The sequence below is a fragment of the Dendropsophus ebraccatus genome, chromosome 5 (genome assembly GCF_027789765.1).
Source record: "Dendropsophus ebraccatus isolate aDenEbr1 chromosome 5, aDenEbr1.pat, whole genome shotgun sequence".
NCBI lineage: Eukaryota > Metazoa > Chordata > Amphibia > Anura > Hylidae > Dendropsophus > Dendropsophus ebraccatus.
Window position 1 is genome coordinate 93,370,669 of NC_091458.1, and position 26,139 is coordinate 93,396,807.

Consider the following 26,139-nt stretch of genomic DNA (forward strand, 5'->3'; position numbering starts at 1 on the left):
ATGCACAATTTCACCTGATCATGCTCTTTTAGCATTCAAAGACCATGAATTTGTTAGCAACGGTCTACAGTGCATTGCTCCGCGTAACAGAAGTGGTGGCGGCAGACCGCCACTGACTATAATGGGCCTCCTGCTTGCTGTCTTTGTATGTAATAGCACAGGCAGCTTGCGAGGAAAGGGGGAAGTGAGCACTGAGCTGACTGGTCGGTGCTCACTTCCCCCGGAAAATGATGCTGTGCAATACAGCCTTAAAGGGGTTTTCCAGCAGTAGGAAAACATGCTCACTTTCTTCTAGAGATAACTTGACTCCTGTCTTTAGTCCAGGTGTGGCTTGCAATTAAAGGGAACCTGTCACCCCCCGTGCCGGGGTGACAGGCTCCCGACCCCCCGCTACAGCCCCCTATACTCACCTGATCCCGTCGGGTCCCGGAGATATCAGCCGCTGCAGCCCGGCGCGCCCGCTGAGAGATGAGTCCAACGCTCATAGAGCATGACGAAGCGCTGGACTCTCCTGTATAGGGGGCTGTAGCGGGGGGTCGGGAGCCTGTCACCCCGGCACGGGGGGTGACAGGTTCCCTTTAAGCTCTATTCATTTTAGTGGAACTGAGCTGCAAAACCCCGCCCAAACTAGAGACGAGTGGTGCTGTGTCTGGAAGAAAGTGGCCATGTTTTTCTCAGGTTTGATAGCCTCTTTATGGCCTGTTCCACCACTTTTGCTCAGTGTGAACTTCATGCAGAGCCCCCACCGTGGATACTGCTTGAAGTTGCGCCTGTCCCATTGTTTCAATAGTTTTTCTCATGCGCCTCTGCTCTCCGCCCAAAGAATTGACATGCTATTAGGATGACAGAAGTGATGGGGGCATGATTTTTTTATTTTTTATTTTTTGTTTTACATGGGCAAATGGTAGATACCCTTTAAGCCAAATATGTACACCAAAAAAAAAGCATTTTTCTGCTGCCTGCATTTTTTATATTGTTACACTTTATTATATATCAGCATAGATGCTACCATATGACACATTGCAAACTATTTACATAGGGATAAAGTAGTAAATGTTTACAGCTAACTATATACATAAGACACTTAAAGGGACTATCTGGCACAGTATAAAAAAGGGCTCAAACCAGTGGTTTTAGGGCTTTAGGACTGTCATGTGCTTATTGTGACTAGTGATGAGCGAATTTGCAGTAGAAACGAAGCGAAACGTTTTGTTGCTACTGGCATTCTGCTTATCTGGTTGCAGAGTTTTGAAGTCTGCTCTGCTCCTCCCCAGGTGCTCAAAAAAAGATGGATCCAGTCCTGGGAAACTGGGAGAAGTTTTCCAGAATGTGATCCATCGTTTCCAGCACCTGGGGAGGCATAGCATGGAGTGCAGCAGACTTCAAAGCCCCGCAGCCTCATGAGCAGAATCGAAATGTTTTGCTTTGTTTCTACTGCACATTCGCTCATCTCTAATTGTCACCATAATGTGCAGCTCCAACACCCCTGAATACCTGTCGTCACAGGATGTAAAGCTGCCTTTCTTCTGTATTGGACTGCACGGCACATGATGTACATTACTGTAGCTTCTACCACTCCCTGCAGATGTAATTGGTGCACTATGGCCTGCCCAGCTTTCTGGATCATGTGTCTTCCAGTCTGTTCAGCCAACAAGTGCTGTGCTTCCAAAGATGTGATTCAGCAGACTGGCCTGAATAAGGGAAGTGGACCTTTTGAAACACCCTGACATGACTGAACAAATGGCAGTGGTATATAATTACACAACTTTTGGTGGTTAGATGGGAGGTATAAAAAACACTTTAAGCATTTGGAATCAGCAACAAACGTACATTAAAAAAATGGTGTTAAAGCATATATTCAAGTGCATCTCAATAAATTAGAATATCATCAAAAAATTATTTTCTTCAGTAATTCAATAAGTGAAACCCCTGTAGAGTCATTGCAGAGTGAAGCTTTTCTAGTCAAGAAAAACCCAAAATTTATTATCTCAGAAAATTAGAATATTATATAAGACCGACTGTAAAAGAATTTTTAACACAGAAATATTGGCCAAATTCAAAGTATGTACAGTAAATTCTGCATAAATTACTTCATCAATCCTTCTACATAAATGACTGCATCAATGGAGGCGATCAGCTGATGGCACTTCAGAGGTGTTATGGAAGCCCAGGTTGCTGTGATAGCGGCCTTCAGCTCGTCTGCATTGTTGGGTATGGTGTCTCTTGACAATATCACATAGATTCTCTATGGGGATAAGGTCTGGCGTGTTTGTTGGCCAATCAAGCACTGTGGTTATTGAAAGGTATTGGTACTTTTTGTAGTGTGGACAGGTGCCAAGTGGAAACTTCACACTAGACCTCAAGCAGCTTGGATTGTTTGCCTCTTTCACTCTTCCTCCAGACTCTGGGACCTTTATTTCCGAATGAAATGCAAAATTTACTTTTATCTGAAACCACCACCTCTGACCGCTGGGCCCAGATAAGACACTTCTGGCGTTTATTGGTCAAGAGTGGCTTGTCACATGGACTTTGACGCTTGTAATCCATGTCCTGCAGACGTCCGTATGCGATGGCCCTTGAAGCACTGACTTCAGCAGTAGCCCACTCCTTGTGAATCTCTCCCAAATTTTTGAATGGCCTTTTTTTTAACAATCCTATCAAGGCTGTGGTTATTCCGGCTACTTGTGCACCTTTTTCTACCACACTTTTTCCTTCCACTGAACTTTACATTAATGCTTTAATACAGCACTTTTTTTTTTTTTTTTTTTTAAGCAATGGCCTTTTGGGGCTTCCCCTTCTTGTGGAGTGTGTCAATGACTGCCTTCTCAACATCTGTCAAGTCAGCAGCCTTCTGCATGATTGTGTCGCCTACAGAACCAGACTAGGAGACCTTTTTAAATGCTTAGGAAGCCTATGCAGGTGTTTTGGGTTAATTATTCTAATTTTCTGAGATAATGAATTTTGGGTTTCCCTTGGCTGTAAGCCACAACCATCAACATTAACAGAAATATACACTAGAAAGTTCCCTATGTTTGTAATATAGGTGTTTTACTTTTTGAATTGAATTTCTGAAAAAAGGAATGACTTATAATACAGCCTATATGCACTGGAGTACTGCTTTAAAGGGGAACTGTCTAAAACGAAAATTTGGCTGCAGCGGGGAACATAATAAAGAAGCTCTATTTACCTGTTCCCGTGTCACTGCCGCGCAGCATCATAGGCTCCCGGATCCCTGCTGGGTTTTATTGCCACGACCCGGGGAAAAGTACCCAACTAGGGTGATGGATTGCCTGCTCAGCCAGTCAGTGGCTGTAGCTGTGTCCTGCCCAAGTCACTGACTAGCTGAGCGGGCAGCACATTGTAGAGGCTGTAGATGCAAATGTTAGCAGACTCTTTTAATAATAAGACCATAATAACTACAAAGAAAAAATATGCTTTTTAAATGTTTCAGTACCTATACTGCTTTCTGATCTAATAGCTTTCCACATGTCTGCCATGTTGTAGATACCAATGTAACAGAAGACCGCCTCTATGTATGAAGGTATAGGTGTAGCAGCGACCCCAGAACTTCCCTTAGTATATAATAGGTAGGTACCTGATATTATCTTCTGTCTAGTAAATTAGTCATCTGTACTGTATCATTATGCCATTGTGATAAAAGTGAGCTCTCCTCATACTGTAATAGACTTGTCTTTATATCCAGCAGCCAATCTGAGGGGAGAAGCCTGAATCAATGCTGAGACAGAAGGTATAGTCCAGACTACTGTGGGGACTGTAGATGAGCTGTAGTCACAGATCTCAACTCTGCCCTAAAGGCCCCCATACAGTTTCAATAACTGATTTATAGCTATAATATAAATCCTAATACATTGAATGAATACATTTATGCAATACTTTGGGGAGCAGGGACACTTGCTCCCCAAAGTATTCCATAGATGTATTCGTTCAATAAAGCACTGTACACTACACTACACTACATTACATTACATTACATAGAAATCCATAGAAACAATAAAGTCCCATAGACTTCTATATAGAGAGCGCCCCCTGCTGGACACTCCATAGGAATTACACCTTTCGTTGTGACGTCACTGGATCTGAGAGAATTCTAACACTTTCTGATCTACTAAATTAAGGGAAATAGCCCTATATGTGCATTTCCCATAATTAATGTACATTAGAAATTTGTATAACTTTTCATAAGCAACAACATATCAAAAATTAATTTTGGCCAGACTTCTCCTTTAAGGGCCCATGAACATTACAGAAGCACTAACTAATTTAGTCATTTGGGTGTTCACTAATCTTGATGTTCATCATAGATTTCACATCCAAAAATATTAAATATTGCACTTAGGAACGAATACTATTCCACAATGTGAATGAATTTTACATCCTGCCAGGCTATCGTCCATCTTGTGTCGGGTGTTCTTCATCTTATCTGTTATTTCTTAGTCTCATATATTTGACTTTTCATCGAGAGTTGGCTTTTCTCCAAGATCAAATCCCTCATTTGTCTGTTCACAGGGCAACTCAGCTGAATCATCCACTGCAAGTTTTTTGCCACATATCCTTTTATATATTTGGTAACCTGGGAGTGAAAAGCAAATAAATGAGCTATATAAAACTTATAAGACTGTGAGCACAAGGAAAACCAGTCAAAAACCATTTCCTTTACTCCCCAGCATTACTATTTTAAAATAAGACAGATGTCCTCCTCCCTATCTTATTGGTTGGCTTTATTTCCACAATACTTGGCCAGTTCCTGCCCTCACTTCTCACCAGTGTGACTGACTCATTCACACAGCGACTAATGTGTGGACCAGATGTCACTCTTACAGGCATGCATCTAGAAAGTGACCTCCAGTCTACATAGCAATCAAACAGTCCGGCTGGAGAGCAGTGGTGACTAAAGTCAAGCGCAACTGGAGCAGCCACCATGCCACCACTATGCTTCACTGTAAGGTACTAATGGTATTGTGTAGGTTATGAGCAGTGCCTTGGTTCCTCTAGACATGATGCTAAGAATCGAGGCCAAAAGCTGAATAAAGAAAAGTACACAGATATTTTTAACTAAAACCTGATCCAGATTCCCCTCAGACTGGGCTGAAGGTTCATCTTCCAACTAGACAATGATTATTTACACAGCCATGGAAACACAGGAGTGACAACTGAATGTCCTGCCAGACCCCTGACTTAAAGGAGAAGCCTGGGCACAGACTTTTTTTCTCAAAACTGCTGAGGAGGAGGACAGTTGCACTTACCGCACCTTCTTGGCTCCAGCACTGGAGTCCACTGTCCTTCACTCCAGTGCTCGGTCCCTGGCCGCTTTTAGGTATGATTGGGACTTGGTACGGGATGTGTCAGGCCTGCTCAGCCAGTTAGTGGCAGAGGTGAGACACCGCTACAGCCGCTGTCTGGCTGAGTGGGCTTGGAACATTATGTCCCAAGTCCCCTCTTTAGACCGGGAGGCAGGGAGGGGACCAGCGCTGGAGGAGGGAAGGTAAAGGCCCTATTACACCAACAGATCTGACGACAGATTATCTGCCAAAGATTTAAAGCCAAACCCAGGAACAAACTATAATCAGAGAACAGGTGATAAAGGAAAGGCTGGATTTCTCCTCTTTGGGTTTGGCTTCAAATATTTGGCAGATAATCTGTCGTCAGATCTGTTGGTGGAATAGGGCCTGGTGGGAAGGTATGTTGTTTTGTTCACACATCCCCTACTAAATCCAGGTGTGTAAACCTTGTTGCATCATAGCCAAGAAGACTGGAGGCTGTAATCACTGCCAAAGCCTACTTCTACTAACTACTAAGGGTCTGAACACTTATGTCAATGCAATATTTTGTTTTTCCTTTTCACCTTTTTAATAAGTTACCAAAGAGATTCTAAGATTTCTAAGATTCTGATTTCACTTTGTCATTATGGAGCATTGCGTGCAGAAGAATGGCGGGAATTGGTCCCCATCATAACGAAATGTGAAAAAAGTGAAATGGTTTGAAGACTTTTCAAATGCATTGTGTACCTGTAATTTGTCATGCCTAAAGTGTTCTTTCCTTATTGCTAAAAGAATAATAAAATAACAGCTGGTACTTACATATGAGAAACAGGATGGCAATCAGAATTTGGAAAATACTGTATATCAATGGGAATGTGAAGATCAGTCCCAGCTGCTGAGGTGTAAATGAAAGTTGTACAATGGTAGAACATAACTGTGTGTTCTGCATCCCAGTCTCCAACGCCACAGTGCGACACCTAAATACATTGTTTAGTATATATAAGTTGTATGAGGTGAAAGTAATGCAGTTATATAACCCACAGTACAATCAAGTTCATGTCCATACTCTGAACTAGTTTAAAAAGCATATGTCATCTCAAACACAGTTTAAAGGGAACCAAGCAGCACATTTATGCGAAATTAGGCTCCCAGAATGGCTGCACACACCTTGCACTCTGGTCTCCTATGGTGGCGGCGGTTTCGGGCTCTATAGCTTTAGAACCCCGTAACTCACTTTTTAATAATACACGAGGCAGGAGTCGGGACTAGTGATCGGATGATCTGTCCTGTGGATGTGACTGTCCTGTAACTGATGAGCTGTCCTGTGGATGTGACTGTCCTGTAACTGATGAGCTGTCCTGTGGATGTGGTTGTCCTGTGGTTGTTACTGTCTTGTGGATGTGACTGTCCTGTGACTCGACTGTGACTGATGACCTTTCCTGTGGATGTGACTGTCCTGTGACTGATGAGCTGTCCTGTGGATGTGGTTGTCCTGGGGTTTTTACTGTCCTGTGGATGTGACTGTCTTGTGACTGATAAGCTATCCTGTGGATGTGACTGTCCTGTGACTGATGAGCTGTCCTGTGGATGTGACTGTCCTGTAACTGATGAGCTGTCCTGTGGATGTGACTGACCTGTGACTGATGAGCTGTCCTAGTGGATGTGACTGTCCTGTGACTGATGAGCTGTCCTGTGGATGTGACTGTCCTGTGACTGATGACCTGTCCTGTGGATGTAACTGTCCTGTGACTGATGAGCTGTCCTGTGGATGTGACTGTCCTGCGACTGATGAGCTGCCCTGTGGGTGTGGTTATCCTGTGGTTGTTACTGTCTTGTGGATGTGACTGCCCTGTGACTAATGAGCTGCCCTGTGGATGTGACTGTCCTGTGACTGATGACCCGTCCTGTGGATGTAATTGTCCTGTGACTGATGAGCTGTCCTGTGGATGTGACTGTCCTGTGACTGATGAGCTGCCCTGTGGATGTGGTTGTCCTGTGCTTGTTACTGTCTTGTGGATGTGACTGTCCTGTGACTGATGACCTGTCCTGTGGATGTAACTGTCCTGTGACTGATGATCTGTCCTGTGGATGTGACTGTCCTGTGACTGATGACCTGCCCTGTGGATGTGGTTGTCCTGTGCTTGTTACTGTCTTGTGGATGTGACTGTCCTGTGACTGATGACCTTTCCTGTGGATGTGACTGTCCTGTGACTGATGAGCTGTCCTGTGGATGTGGTTGTCCTGTGGTTTTTACTGTCCTGTGGATGTGACTGTCCTGTGACTGATGAGCTGTCCTGTAACTGATGAGGTGTCCTGTGGATGTGACTGTCCTGTGACTGATGAGCTGTCCTGTGGATGTGACTGTCCTGTAACTGATGAGCTGTCCTGTGGATGTGACTGTCCTGTGAGTGATGAGCTGTCCTGTGGATGTGACTGTCCTGCGACTGATGAGCTGTCCTGAGGATGTGGTTGTCCTGTGGTTGTTACTGTCTTGTGGATGTGACTGTCCTGTGACTGATGAGCTGTCCTGTGGCTGTAACAGTCCTGTGACTGATGAGCTGTCATATTCAGCCCCAGAAATCCCTTTAGGGCCCATTCACATGTATCACTATCAATTTGTTACAGTCATTGATTTTATGTTTTGAGATACATATTTTTTTATTGAATGACAAAAATGTCTAATTATACTTAGTGGAGATTGTATGTGTCGGGGGATTAGTCTTCCACTGTTAGGGTGCTATTACACGGGCCAATGAAGGCCAGTTCAATAGTGTAAACAGGCGCTGAACTGCTAGATCGGCCCTTGTTTACTGAGCCAGTTACACTGCCTCACAATCGTTTAGCAAGTGCTGCACGGACATCATTAGCGATGTCCATGCAGCCCTTGACCAAACAGTTAACACACAACCTGTCCAGGCTCCCGGCGTTCTCCTGCGTTCTGCCTGCTTCCTGGTCCCGTGGCTGCAGCTTCAGAGTAGTTTCTGAGCTGACAGGCTGCTCAGCCAATCACTGGGCAGGAAGCATGCAGAGGGCAGGAGAAGACCAGGAACGTGGACAGGTAATGTATGAACTGTTTGTTCAATCGTCAGTCCGATGATTTTAGGTCAGGGCCTTAAGAAATGATTCATCAGGTGATCTTTGTCTCTATTACACAGAACCATAATCAGCCAAATCATCCCGATTCGGTCTATTATCGCTCCGTGTATTAGGGCACTCAGTTTCTTTCTTTCTTGCTTCCTTATTGTATTGACATATGTCTAAATTAAGATAGCACTGGATGATAATTATAGTGCAATAAAAGTTGGGGAAAAAACTGTTTAACATCAGTTTCTTCAAGACAAGTATTCCATAATTCATTTCCATATTTTGTCAGATATACGTAACACTTAAATGCATACCTTTGCCATGATAAATTGGCCATGGCTGCTAGGATGAAGCCCATTGTGAATCCTATAGCTGGAAATACAGTTCCTACTATCCACAATTTTGGATCTATGATCCAGGATCCTTTGTACAATACTCCTCCAATCACAGCTATAGTAACTATGAGAATACCTCCAGTTGCTGACCCCACCTATGAAAAAAAAACATCTTTCATTTCTTTGTTCAGCAGCAAAACTTCAATAAAAGATTTATCCTATGTTATTATTATTTATTTTTAAAACATTCTTGGTTGCAGAGCACTATACAAGCAATAAGTGTTAAGAAACAGAACATTACAACATCAAAGCATGAGAATGAGGTAAGTGGCAGACTGGTACATAGGGATAGAGGACCCTGCCCACGAGGGCTTACAATCTACAAGGTAAGGGTAATGGTCAGCCAAAGTGTAATGCAGAATTATTAAAAGTTGTAGTCTAGTTGAAGAGATTTGTTTTCAGGTTACTTTTGAAGGTCTTGATTGTGGACAAGAGAGTATGGCGGAAGCTTAGGCAAAATCTTGGAGGCGGTTGTGTGAGGTACGAACAAGGGGGGAGCACAAAAGGAGGTCATTGGAGGATCGAAGGATGGTAGTGTAATATCAGGTCAGAGGTTTACAGAGGTAATAGGTTGTGGATGGCCATGTATGTCATAGTCACAATTTAAAATGAATTTGTTGGGCAATTGGAAGCAAGTGAAGGGATTGGAAGAGTAGAGGGGCAAGGCGAGGGGAGAGGTTTAATAGTCATGCAGTTAAGGATAGACTGGAGGGAAGCAGGAGTGCTTGATGGAAGGCGGAGGATGTTACAGGAGGATGTTACAGTAGTCCAAGCGAGAGATGATGAGAGCATGTACCAGCAGTTTAGTTGAGTCAGGGTTGAGAAAAGAGCGGATTTGGGGAATGTTTTTGAGGTGAAGGCGGCAGGAGGTGGTCAGGTTCTTAATGTGCGGTTTAAAAGACCTAGTAGAAGGAAAGGTGTCCCCAAGGACGGGGGACAGAGTGCAGCCATTGATTGTGATTGACAGATTAGATAGAGGGGTGAAGCGAGATAAGAGAAAGATGATTAGTTCTATTTTGTCCATGTTGAGTTTTAGAAAACAGGCGGAGAAGAAGGAAGATATAGCCGAAAAATGTCAGGAGCTGTTCAGACATCATTGTTGGACTTAGAGGGATACTCAGGGTGGGAGGCGTTTTTTCAGTAGCACAGGGGAGGGTTGGATAAAGACAATGAAGTCCGCTTACTTCCCGGGGTCAAGCAATGGGGCCCGCTTTGTGCTGCTCCCGTCCCTTGGTCTTCGGCCTCTCACTTCTCAAAGAGAACTTGAGACATGACATTGGCAGGCCTGCTCAGCCATTTAGCAGCAGAGGCGTGACCCTGCTACAGCCACTGAATGGATGAGCGGGCCTGCCAACCTCATAATGTTAATTTCATCACCAAATACTCAAGCAATCATACAGCCATAAAAAATATTTTAAAGAAAAATTGGTTGATTTTAATGAGGGATCCGTTCTTGAGTGAGGTGATCGGTGAGGGTCCCAGCATGATTTTTAAAAGAGCACGAACAATTGGACAACAGATAGCACCATCATACCCAAGATTAAAATCAGGAAAAAGAAAAAAAGAAAGTATGGGGGAGAAAGTAGGAATATATAAATGTAGGAAAAAAATGTGTAAAACATGTCCTTATATTACAGAAGGCACTAAAGTGGTAAAAGGGGAAAGATCAGAAGAGGAGATAATTATTAAAGATCATCTAAACTGTGGTTCAGATTTTGTTATTTACGTTCTGGAGTGGTCCTGTGGCCTCCAGTATGTGGGAAGAACCACTCAATCTCTACGACGGAGAGTCAATACACACAGATTCAATATTAAACATAGATTCCCCAAACATAGTGTTTCCCGTCATTTTTCACAATTTCACAATGGAGATGATAGTGGATTAAAAGTATTTCCAATAGAAAGGATAAATTTTCAGCTGCATAGATTTAATAGGTTATGCAAAAGAGAGAGCTTTTGGATATTCAAATTAGACACTTTGGTACCCAATGGACTTAACGAGATGATAGAAAGGGTATAAATTTTATTGCTATATATGTGTTTGTTGTCTAATAGAGTTGAGATATTTATGTATATGTGTGTTTTTATAAATGTATGTTCTATGAATTAGATTGCAAATTTTGCCTCGGCAGTGATATAAAGGGGAGGAGGAATAAGGAGCTAGTGGGATTTTTAAAGTGTATGTCAGTTATTTGCTACTATGTCCCTGATGAAGGAATTGGGTATTCCGATACGTGTTGGACAAAGAATAAATTTGTTGTTTTAATATTATCACCGAATTTATCTTCAAATCACTGTGATTGAGGAATTTGCTCCGGTCCTAGCTGTAAAGCACGACAGAAGACTCAATAGGCTGCGCATAGAAGATCTGGGGAGAAATCCTGTCCTTCACTGAGAAGTGCAACATCGACTGGCTGTATTGCGGCTAAGAGATTTCCTGGCGGCGGGGGGGAGTTTGACCAATCTCCCCTCCGAGACATGAGTTACCCACTTACTTCAACGATATCACGGTTAAATGTTGGTTGCTAGAGAATAGATCGCTCCCCAATTTTTCTTTCTTTTTATGCCTTTCCATGTTGGACCGGTGACTTGGATCCTCCGGAGGGTGTAGCGATCCCGACAGAATTGTGTTATTAATCTCTTGGGCGTTGGTCTGCAGTGAGTGGTGAAGCTTCACCACTCACCAATTGTGAGTGTTTTATTTCCTAGAGTCCTGTTCAAACCATAGGAACGTTACCACTCCCAAAGTGCGTTTTTTTCTTTCTGTTTTTACATAGTTTTTCAAAATTGTGACTTGGTTTAAGAGCATTGCTTTGGTTTAAGAGCTCCCTGTACTGGGTGGAGCGCGAGTAAAGGAGGGGCATGGTCTGCATAGCGGGGTCTACAACACTGTACTTTGACCCAGGAAGTCTCCCTCACCTTCCAAATCATAGCAGATCCACTTCAGGCTGGGGCTTACATCAGGGGACAGAACTGTGGAGGTAATCTCTCCATAGCTGTAACCCCTCTCTCCCCGGACAGAGAGCGCTGCATGTATGTGCCACATCTGTTCTGCTCATTCCTTTATGCTCCCCGCAGTCTCTGTCCGCCCTTGTGTTTCCCATCCTCTCCATTACTGTACAGTAACTTATAATATCACATATTCAGCTGTTCAAAATGTTTGTTTCATTTGTTTTACATGTTATTCAGAATAATAAATCATTATTTTTGTGGTGTGGAACCAATTGTCTGCATTTCTATGATTTCTCATGGGAAGATTTGCTTTGGTTTAAGAGTGAATTTGGATTACAAGCAGGGTCCTGGAACGAATTATGCTCGTAATCCAAGGCACCACTGTACTGTAAATGATACATTGCATATGTATAAAAGATTGTACGAGCCATTTATAAAAACCGGAAAAAAAAACCCCATCTCATTATACACTCACCGGCCACTTTATTAGGTACACCATGCTAGTAACGGGTTGGACCCCCTTTTGCCTTCAGAACTGCCTCAATTCTTTGTGGCATAGATTCAACAAGGTGCTGGAAGCATTCCTCAGAGATTTTGGTCCATATTGACATGATGGCATCACACAGTTGCCGCAGATTTGTCGGCTGCACATCCATGATGCGAATCTCCCGTTCCACCACATCCCAAAGATGCTCTACTGGATTGAGATCTGGTGACTGTGGAGGCCGTTTGAGTACAGTGAACTCATTGTCATGGTTAAGAAACCAGTCTGAGATGATTCTAGCTTTATGACATGGCGCATTATCCTGCTGAAAGTAGCCATCAGATGTTGGGTACATTGTGGTCATAAAGGGATGGACATGGTCAGCAACAATACTAAGGTAGGCTGTGGCGTTTCCGCCCACAGAACTGCCGCTCACTGGATGTTTTTTCTTTTTCGGACCATTCTCTGTAAACCCTAGAGATGGTTGTGCGTGAAAATCCCAGTAGATCAGCAGTTTCTGAAATACTCAGACCAGCCCTTCTGGCACCAACAACCATGCCACGTTCAAAGGCCCTCAAATCACCTTTCTTCCCCATACTGATACTCGGTTTGAACTGCAGGAGATTGTCTTGACCATGAGTTGCTGCCATGTGATTGGCTGATTAGAAATTAAGTGGTAACGTGCAGTTGGACAGGTGTACCTAATAAAGTGGCCGGTGAGTGTACTTTTCACCTCATTTAGATGGAGACTGTGTTTTTTTTATTTTGAGCCAAAAGCATTCCTGAGAATGATCTGATCTCTGCTGCAATACACCAGTGTCCTTCTGGGTCTTCCTTATCTGGTCTGGTGTTTTCTTTATTTAATCTTTACTCGACTGTGACATTTCATCTTTACATCCTATGCCTCAACCCATACTCCAAAACATCATACTTTATGGAGAATAACAAAAAAGTGTTGACTACAACCTAGTGCCCATGCCTGCTATGTTGTGTTTTCTATGGTGTATGTAGTCTGTACTTTAATTATCTACTTTTTCTTCCTTTTTTATTTACATTTTTCAGAAAAAGTTCTCAAATCAAATGATATAACAAAGAAAATTGCAGTAAAGTTACATGACCAATATAGCAAGCAGTCCGATAAGGTAACAATAACCGGGGATATGGGGTATAGGGGTGGGGGTACATAAGGAAAGGTTAGACTCTGAATAATATATCTAACAGTTAGGAGGTGGGCACCTTAAGACCTGGGCATGTGCTGACTGTGAATGGAAGAGAATTGAACATTGATTTTAGCTCTATGAGGTACACAGGGAGCTGCTGTCAGTAAGTGCGGTGAGTACACTTACTAATACTGTACAATGAACTATTTTACTATAAAGTGGCCAACCCCTTTAACCAAAATCAGAAGTGGAACTCACAGGGCAAAGTTATAATGGAAACAATTGCACTGACAGGCTATGCTGACACTACATTTTTCCTCTCCTTTTTTGAAAAGAAAAAAATGACATTATTCTAGTTAAGCTGGATTAATTGGCATTTGGGTGTGTGTTTAATTTTTCAATTAAAGACACACCAAAGGTCTAACCAAACTATAATAATTGAATTTAATAGTAAAAATGGTGAAAGGATGGTGAAAAAAAGAAAAAACTGTGTGTGAACAATTAAAAAAATAACATCCAGTGTTTGAAAAAGTCAACCGAAAGTAATTGTCATGATCATTATTTTGACGTCTGTGCAGACGATGTCCGTTATTTAATACAATGTGTGCATTGGACGTCAGTCATTCCATTGACAAGTCAATTAAGTTGTGGCAAAAACAAACATAATTTTAAATAGAAAAGGCTGCTTTTCAGTTTTTTTTTAAACATAGTGTGTGAACATTTTCTGCCTTTTCTGTGTTTTCAATCTACTCCTGGTTGTTGTTGAAAAAAGACTGAGCAAAATACTATGTGTGAACATACCCATAGCCTCATCTAATGGAAACTACACAGGCCCCAGTCACTACAGCAATATATGCAGTCTGGGGTTTCTAGGCGCCTTTGTCAAGGGTGCCTTAGTTCTGCAGCATGTGGGCCTATTCAAAACTGATTCCACAAAATGTGGTAAATATGCATGCATCAATTTTACTTTTGTTTTCCATACCTTCAAAATAATTTTTGCTTGTTTGGGCCATTTATAGTTTACAAATATTCCAATCGCAACAGGAACTACTAGAGTTACCAAAGAAATACCTAAGATAAAAAGTGAAAGATAATTATTAATATCAGAAGAGTCATCTTATCTGTCATGCATCAGTGATATGGCACATTCCTATATAGTATTATACATAAGTCACTACTATAATGATTTAGCTGTCTGTGGAAATGCCTCATTCATGGAGAAATAGTAAAAACTGATAAATAAAAACATAAACAGAACATATACTTAGATGTGTATTTTATTTGGATTAGCACTCTAAAGGCAGAAGGCCATAAGACCTACGTGAAGTGGCAGGGCCACCGTTTTATGACCAGGTTTTGAAGGGCAAACAAACCAGGTCACAGAATGTCCGGTATTAGTGAAGATCATCATCTTCATTTGGGCTTAATTTTAATTCAGCTGCACTCTCCATTGTGTGACCTGTTAGGCTTGTGCGGCCGCTATGTCAGTTTTTTGTACTGCCGCTAGCGATCCCGGACGAAGTGTATACTATTTGTATACAATCCGTCCTGGATTCCATAGATGGCATCACAACGGAAGTTTTCTATTAATCACGGCTGTTGTTACAAATCGGTAACAACGGCTGTGATTAATAGGAAACTTACATTGTGTGAACATAGCCTTATAGTAGGCATTTTACACTTTGGGTTTCTGGCATGCAACTTCTATGAACAGACAAATGAAGATCCTAAGACACAATTAAATATTCCTCTCCCCCCCCCCATCACTTAAATCTCCAGTTGGTAACCCAAATTAATATAATGAACTGAAACCTGATCTAGAGCAGGCTGCACTAAGTTAGTGTTTCTCAGTCCCAGTCCTTATGGCCACAACAAGTCAGGTTTTGAGGATTTCCTTAGTATTTCACAGGTGATACAATTATACTGCATCAGGTATTATCACAGCTGTTCTTTGTATGGGATATCCTCAAAACATGACCTGTTGGTGGATCTTGAGGACTGGAATTGAGCACTCATATGCCTGCGACCATAAAGAAATTGTCCACTATGTAGGGGTCAGGCTGATGGAGCTGCAGTCCACTATGTCCAGTAGTTTATCCTACCCCCTGGGAAAGCAGAAACATAAATAAGTACTGTATTTTGTGCATATTTTACTTTAGGACAGTCCTGTCTCTTTGTTAACCTTTTTGTAAGCACTACACGTTTCTTGGTAAGTTAGGTCCTTATATGCGCTAATCCACAGCCATAATAGAGTATTTAACCTTTTGATGATAGAGAGTAGTGTATGCGTGCCAGGCCTTCAACTGTATTTGACAAGTGGTGGTAGCATGTAACTAGGGTGAGTAGACTTAGTTGGGGTCTAATTTATGATCATTGACAATCTAAGTATAAAGTTGAGAGTAAGATTAAGTGAGTGGATATACACGAACCCCTTGTAGTTCCAACCATGTGCTTGGGATGCGTGACAATACATATACAACCACCATTCCAAATAATTAACATCATAACTAAAAGAGTATTCCACAGGATAGGGGAAAAGTAGAAAATCGCTGGGGTCAGACCTCTGTACCCCCTGCCAATCTCTGTATCAGGCCCCGCCGGCTCTGACGGAAAGAGCAGAGTGAATTTTTCCTGGAATACCTTTTTAACACAGTAATAAACATAAATAAGAACACAATGCAATGATTTGCAAATCTCATAGACCTGTATTTTATTCACAATAGAATAAATATAAGATGAAAGTGAGACTTTTAATAATAAAAAAAAATTACTTCACTTAGAATTTGATGGCAGCAACACATTTTAAAACAGGGTTCTGCCTACTGTTGTGCGGCTTCCCTCGTTATTTTGCTAACACTTTATAAATACATAGGATTATAGCTGCTCAACAGTCCCAGGTCTGAGTACCAGGGAGGCCAGTTCAGCACCCAGACTCTTTTTCTGGGAAGCTATGCCATTGAGATGGATGCAGTATGGATGCAGCACCTTCCCTGAAAGAGACGTTGTCAGGATGGGAGCATATCTTGTTAAAAAAAACTTCTATATACAGGTCAGCATTGATAAGGCGTTTCCAGATGTGCAAATTATGCGCTCTAAAGGCACTAATGCATCCCCATACTATGAGAGATGCAGGGCTTGGTACTGTGCTCTAATAAAAGCTGCATGGCCCCTTCCCTCTTAAGTCTTTAGGACACAACATCCATGGTTTCCAAAAAGTTTCCCAAAAACTGTGTTCACAAGACAATGATTTCTGAAACTGTTCCTGCACATATGCAGTGATTTCCAATACAGAATCATTCCTGTATTTAATGCACTGCCATTTGAGGGCCTGTAGATCATTAGAATCCAACATTCCCTGAATATTCCATGATATTGTGTCTGTAGAGGGTCGAAAGTCTTTGCAATTTCATGATGAGGAATATTTTGCATATATGTGTGTAAACCTCTTCCTATCTTTGCTTCTGAGAAACTCTTTCTCTTTAACATGATATTTTTATACCCTGCTATGCGACTTGGTTGCAGATTGCTTATCCAACTGTTTTTATTAGTACTACTCACTTTTCCAGCTTTTTGTTGCTTTATCCCAATTATTTTTTTTAAATGTGTTGCTGGCCTCAAGTTCTAAATTAGTTAATTTTTTCCAACTTGGTGTTTCATGATCTATTATGAATAAATATGAGTCTTTGAGATTTGTAAATCATTGCATTGTGTTTTATTTAGATTTCGGAATTGGGGATGTATATTGTTTGGTGTAGCATTTGTAATTTTGTGTTAGAAACCAGTGTTTCTTCTTCAAATCAACCTGATCAGTATGCAGAGAAGATAGCCTTACCTCTCAACTCACTTAATTTACCTCGTCCACTAACCTCAGGCAGGCGTTAATCAGTTGTAATAATACATACCTTTATCTGTTCTATTTATCACCTGAACTTGATTTGCTTCTACTATTTCCTGAAGTCAATATCATAGTGCCCTAAAAAATCACTACCTGAATAATGTAAGTGCACAATGTGATTAGTCTGCACTTTTCAAGGAAAAACTTTAAAATAATGGATTCTAAGCCATTGAATGTAAAGTGTCAAAGATAACACAGTAAAGAATGAACTACTAAATATTTTACTGCTCCTTCTGTTGATTCTACGACCATGTTTTCAATGGATTCTATGTTCTCTATGTAGAAATAGAAGTGGAATTTTAGTTCAGAAAAAAGTTTCATTTTCAAATATCCTCTTAGGGAAGTCTGAGTTGACAGAGGAAGAGTTCCTGTTTATGGCCCTCATGTTTTAACCAATTATAAACTAGTATCTGATAAAAACAGCATCTCTTGGTCTGAAGGGTCAACATGTCTGTGCATTAGAGATGTTGTGTGAACATAGCCTATAGCTGATCCCTAGGCATCTCAACACCAGGGCACCCTCTAATCAGATTACCAATTATGTGTTCAGCCCAGATGTTCCAGCATTTTTTTTATTCATTACAAAGAACCTACCAAAATATAAAGATGGCAGCCAACAGTCCGGTACAGGGACATGCACAGATTAAGAGGTGGATTCATGACCACACCTGCATACCAAATGAACACAAAGGACCAGAAATATTACTGTGCACCACTTTACAGTAGTTTCCTTTTTGGCTTTTTTCTAGCACACAGCTCTGTGCACAATTATGCATGTGCACCATAAATGCTGCTTTTGCTACTACTTTTATGAAATGTTTAACCCTTTAAGGTTCACACATAGTATTTTGTTCTGAATTTTGGTATTTTTTCTCCCTAAACCAGGAGTGGGTTAAAAACATAGAATCTCTGGAAATCTTTTTATTATAATTTTCTCTGTAAGTTCTAGACCTGATTTTGACAACAAATACTGACCAAAATACTGATTTGTGTGAAAATAGTCTAACTGCAAAAAATTATTTGTGGGGTGAAATAAAAAAAATGCAATTTGTGGGGGGCTTACAGTTTTCACTGTGTGGTAAAACTGATTTGTTATCTATATTCTTCAGTGTTATATGCAATTTATGTAGCTTTTATTTTACCAGACCTCCATAATATTTTTATTTTTCAGTCTGCTGAGCTGTATAGGGGCTTCTGCTAATGGCCAAGTTTGGAACCAAAACATTAAATCGATACTGTATTCACCAGTGCCTTGGTCAGGGTAAAAAAATATCTTTTACTCTGCAGCATCCAAGTCAATAAGGCTTGGCCTAGAGTGTCTCTATTCTTCCTCCCCTCCCTCCTCGTCATTAGGAACGCCCCTGGGCAAGATTTCTCCCATTCATCGCTTGTCTTAACAGTGCACATGTACCTTAATAATCCAAAACAGCACATGTGCACTGTTTAGACAAGCAATAAATAGGAGAAATCCTTCCCAGGGGCGTTCCTAATGATGAGGAGGACGGAGAGAAAGAGAGGAGAGGCGTCGCAGGCCTAGGGCACAGACACTATAAGCCAAAGGCTTTATTACCTATGTGGCTCCTATTTAGGATTGCACTACCATTTGGGTGTTAGTGAGTCTCTCTAAAATGTGGACCATTTTGTCCCCTGTCAGCATTACCCTCTCCTCAGTTAGCTCAGGCCATCATTAATTAGATTTTTCACTTCTGTGGTCCCATAACTCATATAACTTCTCATCAAGGAGTGCAATTTGTCTCTAAATTCTAGAGTGCACAGTGTAGGGTCTCTAGACTTTTCATGTTGTTAGAGTCTTCAGAATAATGGCCAGAAGGAGTGGATCAAGCATGTCGTTGAGCAATATCCTCATACATACAGTATATGAATGCCTATCCGGATAAATGCTTCTAGCTCCCCTGATAAATCAACATTCAAATGTCAATATCCAGGTCCAAAATTTGTCCAGAAGAACATCCATTTAAAACTTATATTGTGCAAGTTTGAACTGAAGCAGATTAAGCCATGCTATTTTGCCTTTAGTTGCCACCTTCCCCAAGAATCCCCATTAATTTTCATATATCTCTTCTGAACCCTATGGTCAATAGGTTTTTTTATTAAGAAAATGTCTGCTTCTGCCCTTCAACTGATTTTTAGACTTATCTACCTTTCATTTAAACAAACTTCTGACATGTGTAGTGACATATCATAAGTTTATATCAGTGGGGGTCTTGGAGCTGAGACCCATGACATGACATGTCAGACATTTGTTTAAGTGGTACGCTTTAAGGTCCTTTTGCATTAGATGACCTTTGGCTGTCTGTGGCCACAAACAAGTGCACATCTGCGAGATCGGTAGTCACTTGCAGTGCCTTTACATGGCACAACTAATAGATGGCCTGAAGAAATGGAAGTTGTCTAGCAACTGAAGTTCTAATCTGAAATGTCTTTATTGCAACACAAAGACACTCCACAACATTAAGTTAACATGTTTCTGTCACGCAGGTACTTAGTCATAAATAAGGACCTGCGTGTCTGAAACATGTTGGCCTAATCTTGTGGACTGCGAAGTGTGTTCATGTTGCAATAAAGACATTTCAGATTGGAACTTCGCAGAGTTGCGAAGTTCCACGGACTTCTTCCATTTCTTCACTTTCTATTTGGGCTGCCTTGCCATGCACTGGATTTGAGCAAATTCTGGTCCTGAGTGAAGTGGTGAGCTGGGATTCTTTCTTTGAACTAATAAAAGGTCAGGCTGCACAAATAATCCTTGTATCAGTCGTGTGGACTTTTCAATACATTGCTATTGGATGCACATCCCTTGTTTACTCAGGGTAAACAAAGATTTTTTGGCATGCTTAAAATATGCAATCAGCCGATGAGCAGGAGTTTTCCCACTCCTCAGCTGATCGATGACACTTTTACATGGACCGATTCCTGGCCAAAGAAGTGTTTCTAGCAACACTCATTGCCAACAAGTGACCTGTGTAAAAGGGCCCTTAGCAAATTCTGGATAGCAGGAAATTCCATGGAAAACTATTTTTCTCTTATTAATTGGAAGGTATTTTGCCCTAAACAGAGACGTTAGGTTCCCAACAATTGTTTATGTTCCAAAGCTTTTAAAGAAACCCCACTTAAAGTGTTCCCGCAACCCTTTTGAAGACCCTTCAGAGAGTAGTCCTAAGAGGTGGGTACTATTACCTAATTAATTTGCTTCTAAAACGGTATCCCAGCAAGTATCCATGACAACTACATCCATGACAACGACATCTTACAAAGCCAATTTGAGCCTTATTGCCCAAATTGTTTTCTTAATTTTTTATAGTCACATTTGGCCACATGAGTGCATATTTTTTCAGCTATATTCTTAAGCTGAAGCTGTATTCTTTGTTGCTGGATATTGCTTCTGCCCCACCTTTGGCTGCATTCCTGACTATACAAGTACATCTGTCTTTTCCTCTGGCCTGTCGTATCTTGACTACTCTCTTGGTGACAACCCTAGGCCGAGTTCCTGACTAGGCTGTTAATGAATGAGCCCTACTGCTAACTATCCAAAACTATTCTGGGTATTGTGGTCAAGTGCGCCTAGACCCAGGGATGCCATAGATACAAAACCCCAGTCTAGGCAGCACTGTAGGGACTACATCTTAGATAAACCACATTTACAGTATGTGACCATAACAGTGCCTGCTTTATGTAAAACAGAGTAGGAGGGAGAGGGATCACCTCACTGGCACCATGGCACATTTCCTCCAAAGTGATCAGCTGGTCAGGGGAGAATTCTCAGTCAATCAGCCATGAAGGCAGGTTCTTCCTTATAGCTACCACATTTGGGATCTTGGGGAGACTTGCAGTGGATCTAATAGTTTTAGTTACTGACTCTGCTACATAGTCAACAGGGTATTTATGTTTCTACTTACCAATGGTATCATATGGTATTACAATGGCATTAGAATCAACCCATTTTTTGGTGTATAGGAATAGGCAAAGAGGCATCATACCAAGTGCAAACAATGTGGAACAAGTGGTCATGCTCAAGCTGCAAAAAACAAACAAACACATATAAGATTCAGACATTAGAAAATGTAAGTTGTTTCACAGCAGTATAATATGCTGTACAATCATCGGAACTTACATTTATTAAACAATAAATACAGTGAAATGCAAGGAACCTGGTAGTAGCCCATGGGAGGTGCCAGACCATAGTACAAAACATGGAGCTCAGCATTGGGCTACGTATGTATTCACATTGGTGTCTGTCAGCTGGAAAAGGGGTCAAAATCACAAATGACTGAATAGACTGTGTGAACATAAAAATGGCAGAAAATAAGGCTCAAAAAACAATGTGTAAATGTAGTCTATTTTCCTGTTTGTTGGCAACTTTCCTGCTTCAACTGTGCCCAGATATCACTGAAGTAGAAGGTGTTACCAAAAATGATCAGACAAGGGAAATTGACCATATGAGGTTAGACATTTTTACTTCAGTATACACCGAAACCTTGGATTATGAGCATAATTTGTTCTGGGAATGTGCTTGTAATCCAAATCTCTGGTATAGCAATGGACATTTTTTGAAAGAGAAATTCAGATGAGTCCTTCCACAACCCAAAAATAAGATAGGTCAAATGTTCTTTATCAATAAAACAAACACTGTATTAGTAAAAAAGGGGTTAATCAGTTGACCTTCCCTCCAAACAAAAGTTCCCAGGTGGCTGTTGCCTGGAGAAGCTATCGGTGAAGGGAAGCAGCGGTCACGTGGACGCGCACTGGAGGAAAGCCGTAAGGCATCCGATTACCGGCAGAGTTGATCAGGTAGCAGTGGGTTAAAATGAGAGGGCTTTCTAGCTAGTATAGTATCAGGATGGGCTTGTATTAAGAATTCTTGCTAGTTTACTAGGTTACAATTTATTTTTTTTTAAATGTCAGCTTGTCTTGCAAAGTGCTTTCAAACCAAGTTACTTGTAATCCAAGGTTTCACACAAAAAAAATCCATTTTCTGGTTGTACATTATTATAAGTGTAACAAAGCCTGATCACAATTAGAAAAAGATAAGTTTCCCGCTATCTTATCTCCATATCTGATCTTTGGGGAGATATGACCATATTTACATGTATGCAGTAGATAAGTTGAAATGGATTTATCTTACACATTATCTCTTATCAGCTAAGGAGATAGTAACTTTGATAGGGGTTTGTATTAGAAGTGCTTAAAAGGAATCTGTCTGCTGACACTGTTAGATAACTGTTAGATGAAAGATCCCATGTGTTTACTTGACCTATCTGTCTGTACTTCCAGAACATAGAAAAATGCTTTGGTTCTTCAGTGCAAAGTTTAAAAGTGACTTTCCCAAGCTTCTGAAATGCTGCAAACTGGAATGCCTCCTCACTTTCCCTACCAGCCCTGCCTTGGCTTAAAGTGACTCTGTACCCACAATATGCCCACCCAAAACAATTTCTAACTTCAGATAGCTTCTTTTAATCCAAGATCTGTCCTGGGGTCTGTTCGGCAGGTGATGCAGTTATTATCCTGAAAAACACCTTTTAAACTTGCAGCTCTGTGTCAAACTGGCGTGGCCTAGAGTGTCTATGCATTAAGCTGGCACAACCTCTCTGTCCCTCCTCCCCGCCCTCTTCATCATTAAGAATGCTCCAGACAGGAGTTCTCCTATTCATCAGCTGTGTGAGCAGGGCACATGGGCTGGATCTTTAAGGCACCTGTGCACTGTTCAGACAAGTGAGGAATAGGAGAATACCTACCTGGAGCATTTCTAATGATGAAGAGGGCAGTGAGGAGGGACAGAGAGGTTAGGCCAGCCTAATGCACAGACACTCTAGGCCATGCCAGTTTGACACAGAACTGCAAGTTTAAAAGTTGTTTTTCTAGACAATAACTTCACCTGCCGAACGGACCCCAGGACAGATCATGGATTAAAAGCCACTATCCGAAGGTACAATCGGTTTGGGGGGCAGATTGTGGGTACAGAGTCGCTTTAAGTAAGAGTCAGGTTGAAGCTAAGTTTCAAGTAGAATCAGGTATTAGGTTGGGGAGTGAGGAGGCAGTCAAGCTTGCAGCATTTTGAACACTTTGACACTTTGTGATGAAGTATAAAGCATTTTTCTATTTTGTAGAGGCATAGACAGATGTATAATCAGTACCCTGTGTCTCTTTGACCTATCTAAAAGTGTTAGCAGTTTGGAAAGTGAATTGCAGCTGACAGATCCAATTTATTGTTCATTTGCAGTCTCCCAATACTAATACCTATATAGCGTTGTTGTTTATCTATGAAACTATTTTGTCCAAATTAGTGCGGTAATGCAGTATGTAGAAATTGTTCTATAACTCAATTTGGACAACAATACTCTGCTTTTGTGTCTTGTGGATGGATATGTTCTCTGGCCAAGAAACTTATTCAATAATAAACTGAAGTGTAAAATCTCAAAAGCAAATGTATAAATATAAGCAAATGCTATGGAAAAAAAGGTTAATGATTCTCAGTTGTAAATGTTTCAGCTTAAAGTGTAAAACATTTACACCTGGTGTGAATCATATTTTCAAACCAGCAAGCCAAGGCTGGATTCATATGAGGCAAAATAGAAAAAAAATCATATGTATATTTAAAGGCAAAAAAGCTTCAGAAATATGTTTTACGCTTATAACATTATAACGCCATGTAAATAATGGCTTGTAGTTTTCAATAAAATCAATGAGACGTAGTATAGTATCCAAATATTTAGGTTTAGAATTCACATATATTCTGCTCTAAAAGACAACAAAAAATTGCACAAAAACCATTTATGTGATTTTTTTTTAACATTTAAATTTGTGAATTGATTTACTTAGTTTTTGTTTTTAATTCGGTAGTTAAAATTTTAAAACACAGACTTTAAAGTCAGCCCCTAAAAGTTAATTTTAGTAGGAAGGCAGCCTCACATACATGGTACCATCCGTCTTTTCCGATTATGCAGGATGATATCCAAAATGTCTGATATTATCTGTCACTATTGACACAACCCTTTTTACGTACCTAAAGCAACAAACAAAATTGGTTAAATATATTACATATACAATTTGATTATATAATCTTACCTTAAGTCCATGTCTCCATCCACCCAATATGACAAAACATTGGAACCAGTGCCTCCTGGACAACATCCCATTATAAGAATTACAATAGCTTGAAGTGGGTGGACATTAAATGCAAGTGCTAGCACAAAACCAGCAATTGGCATGACTCCGAACTGACAAAGAAAACCCACTATGATACCCCATGGCCATCTAATGTGACCCCAAAACTTCTTAAACTCCACACTGCAGCCCAGGGAGAACATGACAAGAGCCAACAAGATTGTGATTGTGGTACTCAAAATAGTGTTAAGAATCTTATTAAAGTTGTCCGGCGGCAATAGACAGTCTGCACCATTGCAAATGGTGGCATTTGCTGGACAAAATGACATATTTTGAGTCATGGCTATTCAGATTTTCCTAAGTCTTCTTCACCTATTAAACAAGAAACTACTCAGCAGCTGCTGCATGATATCTAAAGTCTGAGAATGGCCTTGTAAGATCACCTGTATATATACATTGGAAATCTAATAAAAAGTGACAAAAATGCATTATGAAGTCAGCACTCCATGGTACAGCCGAAAGAACAGGAAAGACCAGAGTTAAGAGGTTGTGTTCTTGAGATATATTTAGTAAGATTTTACAAGACTTAAGCTTAATAATTTATGGACACTTTGCAGGTTACTGGAGCTATTTAGACTGGTGAACTTCAAGCTAATGTTTTGTCACGTTCCCTCTGTGTTTTTTTTTTTGCAAAAGATTATGACTTGGGGCATTGAGTTTAAGTTATGGCATATAAAAGCCCCACATTTTTGCATCTAGCTAAATGTACACAGTATATACCACTTGTGATTGATTGGTCTAAACTTATCAAAGAGTGAAAATAGGGGTAAATTGCCCAAATTACTGGGGTAAGTTGCCCAAAGCAACAATGTTTCTATTTTACACATATTGAAAAATTAGGGCCATTGTTGTGGGCATATGAGACAGTTTTTGTCCCCAGACAGACTGATAAATCCGGGCATGTTTCACGTAATAATTTGACACATTTTGCTTCAGGGCTCTTAACCTTTAAACCTATGTAGGAAATGTGTATTTTATTAAAGGGGTTATCCAGTGCTACAAAAACATGGCCCCTACTGTTGTCTTCATTTTAGGTGTGGTTTGCAATTAAGCTCCATTTACTTCAATGGAACTGAGTTTCAAAACCCCACCCAAACTGGAGACAACATTAGGGGGAAAGTGGCCATGTTTTTGTAGCACTGGAAAACCCCTTTAAAGAATAAGCGTCATACTTAGCTCCCCCAATCCACTGCAGCTGCCATTCTGATGACTTCTGGTCCCCACCCATCACTGCTGATTCTCGTGGCAGGTTATCTCAGTAGTAACTGCCTGCTCAGCCATTCACTGCTTGAGACAAGAGTAGTCAAGATAGAAGGACGGCACACCGAGGGGTGCTGGTGCTAGTGGTGGAGGATTCTAGCAATATGTAGATAAATGAACCTAGCACTTACCAGACAGTTCAGTGATTTATTCAGTGCAGAAATGCATCAATATTTACAGCAGTACGTGTTTCGGCCAAGCATTGACTTCATCAGCTTTAGCTCAGACAATACACTGCTGTGGCCATAGATTGGTTGGGCTGGCAGACAGCTACAGGGGATTGGGGTAGTTAAGTATGACTACTTTTTTATTTTTATGCTTGTATTCTTATGCAAAAATTTCATGCACCTGGACAACCTCTTTAAAGAACACTGGTCAGAATGCTCTGTGCCGACAGACTTCTCTATAAATGTTTGTCTGTGTTTGCATGTCATTTCATCAGGAGACTTTT

General features: G+C 40.9%; 1 protein-coding gene and 1 long non-coding RNA gene across 2 annotated transcripts; one reads left to right on the forward strand and one right to left on the reverse strand.

Moving 5' to 3' along the window:
* The first annotated feature begins 639 nt into the window (after nt 1–639).
* On the forward strand, nt 640–5,152 carry LOC138792819 (uncharacterized). Its single transcript, XR_011363185.1, has 3 exons — nt 640–3,587; nt 3,704–3,748; nt 4,528–5,152. It is a non-coding gene; the product is annotated as an uncharacterized lncRNA (long non-coding RNA).
* LOC138792815 (ileal sodium/bile acid cotransporter-like) lies at nt 4,249–24,709 on the reverse strand. The gene is made up of 6 exons (XM_069970745.1): nt 24,330–24,709; nt 21,164–21,282; nt 14,337–14,425; nt 8,678–8,853; nt 6,099–6,256; nt 4,249–4,591 (listed from the first exon to the last, which is right to left on the reverse strand). Exons 1-6 carry the CDS (start codon nt 24,707–24,709, stop codon nt 4,458–4,460), a joined length of 1,056 nt encoding a protein of 351 aa, XP_069826846.1. The 3' UTR covers nt 4,249–4,457.
* Nucleotides 24,710–26,139: the final 1,430 nt, after the last annotated feature.